Here is an 8,522-nt window from a genome sequence, read left to right on the forward strand (position 1 = left end):
TAACTTCTAAATATACAGTAGCTCTATCCCACAATTCTTGGCCCCTCAGATGTGAAATTTATGAATGTGAAATTGGCTCTGTTTGGGGGAGTGGAATGGTAGAGGAGATAAAAACTGATTTGGTCATAGACCAGCAAGGACTATGACCTATCAGAACTCAATAAAAGATGTTGGAAGGGAAATCACTTTTTGATTTGTTTCATGCCAGATGTCCTGAACACAAAGACAGTAGCTCCAATATTGCATGGATCACTCTTCTCTGATCATTTAAGCTATCTCTGAGCTTAGGCCTTTGCTCCTCAAAATGGGCTGAGTTTGAAGGGAATCTTAAAAAGTTTTTGGTCAAGGAAAGTTCTTAATAGCTTCTCTCAATAGTAATTTAAAGTGGCATGGGCATGGAAAGTTAAAAATAATGGTATGTGTTTTTCCCTGGTGCTGAAATCTCAAAATGTGATAGTCATATAGCTACTGTTTCCCTTTAGGTCAATCTGGTTCATCGCTTCAAGATATACCGAGAATGCTTACTAGTAATGTCTGCTTTGGGATTATTTTCTTCTTCCAGACTACAGTTGGAATCTTGGCAAACTTCTTCCTCCTTTTACTTTATATTTTGAATTTCTTACGTAACTATAAATCAAGACCACTTTTCTTGATTCTAACTCAGCTAATCTTGGCCAATATCACTATGCTAGTTAGCAAAGGAAGCCCAGAAGTGTTACATGCTTTTGAGATGAACAATTTCCTGGATGATATTGGATGCAAAATGATGTTTTTCATTTACAGAATTGCCCATGGGCTTTCAATTTGCTTCACCTGCCTTTTGTGTATCTTTCAGGCCATTATCATCAGTCCCAATAACTCCACACTATCAGAATTCAAAGCCAGACTTCCAGAATATATTCCTTCTTACTGTCTATTCTGTTGGATCCTTAATCTCTTAATAGAAATTCCTGTACCAATATTTATAAGACAACCAAGAATCAACACCAACAATAGCTTCGAATCTAACATTCTATATTGCTCATTGGGAATGTTTGTAGAAATTTATTTTATCATGACTGCTCTAAGAAATGTGCTTTGTGTGGGAATCATGCTTTGGAGCAGTAGTTATATGGTGGTTCTTCTGCACAGACACCACCAGCAAGTCCAGAACATTCACAGTACCAGTTTCTTATCCAGAGTCCCTGTTGAGATCAGAGCCACCCAAACCATCTTACTACTAATGGGTATCTTTGTCTGTTTTTACTTACTCCATTCCATTACTTTGATTTCTGTCACTTATTTAGATAAAAATGGACAATGGTTGGTTATCTCTCCCTTTCTCTCTCTTTCCTTTTCAACTCTTTGCCCCTTTGTGTTGCTTCCCCAAGCCCCCAAACACAACTGTATTCTCTGGACAAGGAAAGACGCTGATTCCATATTGTCCTAAGTTTGAACGTAAGATTACTAGAGTGATTTCTCATGTCTGCACCATGTTTCCCACTTCAAGAAATTCCTTGTTACAGGGACAAAGAACAGGAACAGCTTCTAGTTTGGAAACATGATTCAGTCCTAGAACCCTCCTATCCTGATATCAGAAGTTTAGGGTCACTTTCAAAGTAGAATATTTCACTCCCCACATCTTCCAGATCATTCATACAAATGTTAAGCACTAAGGGTTCTTCTCTCTGATTGAAGGAGTGGAGGTGAAGGATTCTTCCCAGAATTTCCATGTAAGGAGAATGTCCAAGCCATACATCTTTTCATTTCCCATGAAACTGCACTCCAGTAGATTTTACCATCCTGCCCAAGAAACTTGTCTTCCTGAAAGAACTCTGCAAACCTGGAACTTACTCTTTATCAGTATCTTGTTCCTCTGGGCACCCCTCCCTCTGATTGGAAGAAGTATGAAGATTGAAAATTCCTCCCAGGATTCCCATCTGAGTGATCTTTCATTTACCATTTGGATGCACTCCGCTGAACTTCACCATCATGTCCTTGTGAGCTGGATACCTTCCTTTCCATCACATTTTCAACATCATTCTGTGTGTCTTCTCCCATCATTCATTCAACAAATATTTATTAAATGCCTATTGTGTACCAAATAGTGTGTTAAGAGCTAATGATACAAAAAAAGAAAAAGAAAAAGACGTCTCCCCTCAAGAAGCTTACAACCTAATGGAGGAGATAAAGTACAAACAAAAATATACAAAACAGGCTAGGTATAGGATAAATGGGTAATAATTAAAAGCAGAAAGACACTGGAATTAAGAAGTGTTAGAGAATATTCCTGTAGAAGGTAGGATTTCAGATGGGCCTCAAATGAAGTTAGGGAAGTCAGTAGCTGGAGCAGAGGATAGAAAATATCCCAGACATTGGATTGAGCCATTTAAGAATGTATGTCAGAGATCAAAGTATAAGAAGGCTGGAAAAGAAAGAGGAAGCTAGGTTATAAAGTGGTTTTAATGTCAAACAGAAATTTGTGAATTTCTTTGTAGAGGTAATAGAAAGCCACTGGAATTTACTGAGTATAGAGGTGGCATGATCAGACATGAATTTTAGGAGAATCACTTTCATAGCTGAATGAAAAATGGTTTTGAGTGAGAAGAATCTTGAGTCAGGCATACCCACCAGCATCCTATTGCAGGAATCAAGGTATGAGGAAATGAGGACCTTCTCAAGAGTGGTGGTAGTATCAGAAAAGAGAAGAAAGAGATGTTTTAGAAATAAAAGTGGCAGATCTTGACAATAACTTGAATTGGGCTATGAGAGAGTAAGGAGTTTAGGATGACTCCTAAGTTGTGAGACTGAGACCCTGAAAAAATGTTGTTGCCCTCAGCATAGAGAATAGGGAAATTAGGACTGGGAAAGGAAAGGAAATAATATAGAAAGTTAATGAGTTTTATTTTGGACATATCAAGTTTAAGATTTCTACTGGGCATGCAATTCAAGATGTCTGAAAGACATTTGGAAATGTGAGATTGAAAGTCAGGAGAGTGATTGGAGCATGAAAGTTAGTTTTGAAAATCATCAGCATTAATATGGCCTTTAAATCCATGGGAGCTGATCCTGGGCAGAACCAAGAAGGAAAAGTAGAGACAGGGAAGTCCTATCCCCTCCCAAATGCCTCTTCAAACAATGTTAAAATAATGCCTCAAAATGAATTCCATAGTGGCAAAACCAACAAAGAGACAAGATGAGGCAATCTTCCTGCTCAAGTTGACTTGGAAGGTGAGCAAGAAAGGTCTGTTTCATTGATCTAAGAGGGAAATGAAGCCCAAAATGAGACTCTTGAGCCCCAGAATAATGCAGCACCAAACTCTCCCAGCCATGTGCATTCCAGTACCAGACCTTAGGAGTTACTGAATCAGTGACAGGAAGTAAGTGGCTTCCAAACCTCTCAACTCACAGGTTGTAAGAGTGTCTTAAAACTCATCAGGAGATTATAGGCCACTCTTTGTTAGAATCTTTCACATTTTTATAGTGGAAGACAACATATATAGGGCAGTAGTGTCCAGGGAAAGGTGTCCTGCACAGTGAAGTCAGAGAAAATAATGATTGGCATTACAGTGAGATTGATTGATATATATTTTCCATAAATGGTGGAATTGTCATGATAGAGTTGATAATAGTCTTCAAAGGTACAGTTTGGGAAGGGGAGTGGAGATAGCTTAGAGATGGCCAAAAAGTGGGATTCTGGACATGAATGCTCACCAATAAGAAGTCCAAAGATCCAGGGGTGGGAGATTGTGTTCTGATCAAAAATGAAGACTGGAATACAGGTAGAATGGCATAGTGATATTTGGGAAGTAGATGAATGAACACTGATGGATCAGAGAACAGATATGATGAGTTAATTCATTAATCAGAAGCTTAGAGTCTCAGAGCTAAGAGCTTCAGATCTAGAGGAGTAGCTTGGAGTGCAGGTGGCATGGCATGAAGATAGATAAGAAATATCATAATACTTCTGGAACCCAGTAAGTTGCCAGTCAGAATTCCAGGATCCCAAGATATGATACTGACAATGTCTTCACCAGATTTAATCAACTCCATTCATCTGATGGTATCGTACCTATTAGAACAATAACTTTTGATACTTGTTATTAGACTCAAAATTTTGTTTGATTTATGTCCTTCTCTGTCAGAGACCAAGGAACGAAACCTAAAAACCATAGAGACCATAGAAACAAAACCATAGAGACCATAGAAACAAAACCATAGAGACCATAGAAACAAAACTTATAGAGACCATAGAAACAAAACTTAGTGAAGGGTTTCCCAAGAAACGAAAATAGAAACTTATCCAGCTTTACCCGGGATAGGCGTGGCGAGACCAACGGCCTGAGACCATCAGGAAAATTCCTTACCCCAGCCCTAGAAGTATATAAACCCACTCCCTGCACACAATAAACGAGCCTTGTCACAATTAAGACTGATTTGTCTTTATTGCGCCTTGGTCTCCCTTCTCTCTCCCTATGGTTCTTTCAGGTGGCTGACTCATGGGTCTCGCGGTTGTATCCGGCTGGATCCGGATATCTGGCGCTCAATGCGGGGCACGAGGAACACAGCTTACCGGACGACTGAGAAGCAGATCCCGCGGCCGCGGACATAAGCAGGGTAGAGGCTGAACAGACAGCCTTGAGGCAGGGTAAGTCGTCCCATCCCCCATAGGCAATCAGGCTGGAATTTGGAGTGAATACCCCAGAATGAGTGTGTGTGTGACTGGTATGAAAAATGGGGAAAACACTCTCAAAGGAAGCCCTATATGTTAAGGAACTTAAAAATAGCGTCAGGGAGAGAAGCATTAGGGTAAAAAAGAAAAATTTGTTTAAGAGCACTGGATCCTTTTGAGAGGACTTCGGGGAAAAGGGGATGGAGCCCTGAGCAAGCTCCCACCCCTACTCAAAAATTAAGCATTAGGGCACTGGGCCCTTCTTAGAAGGACACCAGGAAAAGTGTATTTTTCTCTAGGACTAAACGGCAAATTTAAAAGTGACCAGAAATTTTCCTCTCTGCCCCCCTTTTTAGAAGCGGCTGGCTACTTTGCTTCAGCTAAAAAAACCAGTTCTGTCATAGTTTTTTTCTTTCTCCCTTGGAAGGAGTCCAATTGGTGATGGCCACAGACAATGTAAAAAGTTTTAACAATTTTCACTTAGCTATATCAATCTTTCCAGCAATGTGGCATACCTGGAATTATTCAGGCAGGTATCAGAATCCCACTTCACAGAAAAGTGAAGAAGCAAAAGTGTATTTATTTTAGGATACTTATTGAAGCATGAAGAAAGGTAATTAAGAAACAAAATTCATCATATGTCAGCCAGCTCCTTCTTAAGAATTAACCCTTTTCTGACTCATTCTTTTTCACAGAATTCTTTAGTCATGGAGATATGAATTGTAACAATTGATCTTTTGCCAGGATGAAAAGAAAAATCTAGCTTATATAATTTATGTTTTATATTTGTCAGAGTGTATGTGATATGCCCGGGAAATGTGTCCATGATCATTCTGTGTGTTATATGTTGTTTGTCTGTGATCACAATGGGAGGGTTACAGGTTGGGAAAAATAAATCTCTCTCTCTTCTTCATTCATTCCGGAGGAATGGGGAAGACAGACGGAGGTGTTAGAGAAATTCAGAAAATAACATTGTAATTTCTGAATGTCTTTAACTCTAAGATAATTTAATTGGTTAAAAGAAATCTTATTCTCTGCTCTTATTAAGGCAAGAGTTAAACAAACTAATCTGTCAAACATTTCCCCTTCCATTTCTCACTGGCCATGAGAAAGGGAACATGGAAATCAAAAGACAGAAAAAGGGACAAATTTGATCCCATCACCAAATTCTATCAACAGGTTAAGTACTGAGACATATATCTAATGAAAATTACAAAAGATTCTAAAATGCAATCTAAGAAAAACTTATTGAGAGAGAAAGCAATGATTCTTAGTTGTGTACAGAAGTATAGAAGTGCAACTTAACTTTCCTAGCTAGCAAAAAATAAATAAAAACCATCAGTCTTGCTCAGTGCTTAACCCAGAGTGAAAAAGCTTCTTTAAACAACCATGAGTTCAACCTAACATTAATCAAACTGATGTTAGTGAAAAATTTAACTTAAAGATTATTAGAACAATGCAATTGGCTTACATTTCAAAATTAGATCCCTTTAGACAGAGACTGGTCCATGAGAAAATTATTTGTTGAGAGCGAATCATTCACGCCGCCCCAGTTCAGCAGGAAGTAGCTATGAGAAGCTAAAAATCGTCGCCCATTCTCCCCCAAACTCATGGACCTTTCTCTACCCATTAGAGTATATATTTGCTAAGGAACTGAATAGGTACTGATGGTATTGTGTAAATTCATTGACTACTAGTTAAAAATGGAATTTCTGTTAAATTTAAGAATGCACAAAACTTATATTGAAAAACTATCTATTAGGATTTGCAGTGTAGGAATGATCAGACTTACCAAAAATGCTTATCGAACTGAATTTAGGGAGAACATATGAACATGTAAAATTGTTACTCTAAGATATGTACCATCATATTAAGTAATAGGTAAAAATATAATTAACATTAGGGTTTCAAATTTTGGTAATTCAAAAATGATATTTTTGCATTAGGAATCTAGTATATTATGAATATAAAAAATTTGGACAGCATTGTAATTTATTAGGATATAAAATTATTTTAAAAGCATGTGCAATGTATTAGAAGAAATTCATGATCTAAGGAATAACATGCAATTTGTTTAAAGAAAAAATATTATTATGGGTAAGAATAAACATGTAGAATAGCTTCATGTGAACAGGCTCAGAGAGGTACAGTGACCAATCAAGTGTGACTTGCCAGCTTAGCTCTGTAAAGTGAAAAAATGAACAAGAAGCTAATAGCAACTTTATAACATCAATAATGATTGTGCAAAAATTCAGGTTTCCCTAATTCACCACAATTGGAGCATAAATTTAAAATAAAAAGGGAAACTGCAGATATTATAGAGAATAAAAGACAGTTAATACAAAGGAAATATGGTTTGGAAATTTATAAAGCAAATAACATATGTTGTGACAACTTAAAATTAAGCCTTAAGACAAAAGGGAGATTTTACTCCACAATTAGAAGTATTTTTCATGTAAGAATTGATTTTAAGGGTTGAGGATTGCTAATGATTTTTGATATGGTACAATGTAATTTATTTATTGTGGTAACAGAAAAAAAAAAAGTTGTAATGTTAGAGAACTTATTCCAGAATTTAACTTGGGATATTTCAAATGAGATGTTCTTTTAATGTATGTGCTGTCAGAACTAGCAGCAAGTAATCATGATACACAAGAAGTTTTTAAAGTGGTTAATCTATGCATGGGTTTTAATAATACAGGTTCTAAGAATTTGGTAATTTTCAAAAGATGGAGTTTCTAATGGATAAATAAATAATAGGTGTGAATTCTAGTGCAAAATAGACACAAAAAATGATGAATCAGAATAATCTTGATGGTATTTGATCAGCTATGTAGCAATGTTTTAAAGTAAAAGGAAACTAAACTGGAGATTCTATTATATTCTGTTTTAAAGAGAAGTTTGAAAGGAATAAGAGTAAATGCTTTGAAATTCATTTTGTTTATATACTGAAAGATTGCTAAAGGATTTAAAGTTATTTGTAAGTTATGGAGTTCAAACTAAAATCTGTTTCAGGAGATAATACAGCCCTGTTTTATATTTACTATGGAGCTACTCAATCCAGCACTCCTGTTCCTTAATTCAGGTTTTGTGACTAAAGTGCGAGATGTTAATTATTACCAAAATATGTAAGAATAACTGAGTGATCAGTCTTGTAGGGATATGAGGAAATGTTTTCCCTGTTTGTTTTTTGTGACAAGTCCCATAATCAGCACATGAGGCAAATTATACAATTAAAGTTTCCATTTCCCCAAACAACCTATTAGGTAGATAATTGGAAATTATCAAATTGTTAGGGAACATGCTTTGAGAAGTAGATGAAGTTAGTGATAGATGACTTGTAGCTTGCAGCTTTAGTTTACCACAATTGAAGTATTAGATCTTGAGCTTGGAAATATAACCCGAAACTTTCTGGATTTCCTCCAGAATCTGGGAGATAAAGAAATTTATTTGTAAAATAATAATTCAAGTATTTATAGATGTTCTATTAATGTGAGCTTTGCAAAAGGATATTTTGTAACAGAAACATCACTTGTCAACTCTGCAAACAACTTAGGAATCAAACTTCCTAGAAGGATCAATTCTTATCCAAGAATGATTTCTGGAGATGAAGTATATTGGCAAAGATACCCAAATGTTAAGGTTTAATATCAGTTTCTCTTGTACTAAATTTTCTTGTGTTACTCTTTTGCCTGAACCCCATCTAGGGATTAACCCCCGTGACCTTCTCCCCGGCCACCTATGGCAAATGGACGTCACCCACGTCCCTTCTTTCGCTAAACTTTAGTATATCCATGTTTCCATCGACACGTTTAGCGGTTTTCTTTTTGCATCTGCACAATCTGGCAAAGCCACCAGGCATGTTATCAAG

At 36.7% G+C, this 8,522-nt stretch overlaps 1 protein-coding gene across 1 annotated transcript; it reads left to right on the forward strand.

Annotated features, from left to right (window-relative positions):
* The first annotated feature begins 517 nt into the window (after positions 1–517).
* LOC123232151 (vomeronasal type-1 receptor 4-like) lies at positions 518–1,429 on the forward strand. Its single transcript, XM_044658519.1, has one exon. The coding sequence runs from the start codon at positions 518–520 to the stop codon at positions 1,427–1,429; it is 912 nt and encodes a 303-aa protein (XP_044514454.1).
* The last annotated feature ends 7,093 nt before the right edge of the window (positions 1,430–8,522 follow it).

Source organism: Gracilinanus agilis, chromosome 1, assembly GCF_016433145.1.
Source record: "Gracilinanus agilis isolate LMUSP501 chromosome 1, AgileGrace, whole genome shotgun sequence".
In the NCBI taxonomy this organism is placed as follows: Eukaryota; Metazoa; Chordata; class Mammalia; order Didelphimorphia; family Didelphidae; genus Gracilinanus; species Gracilinanus agilis.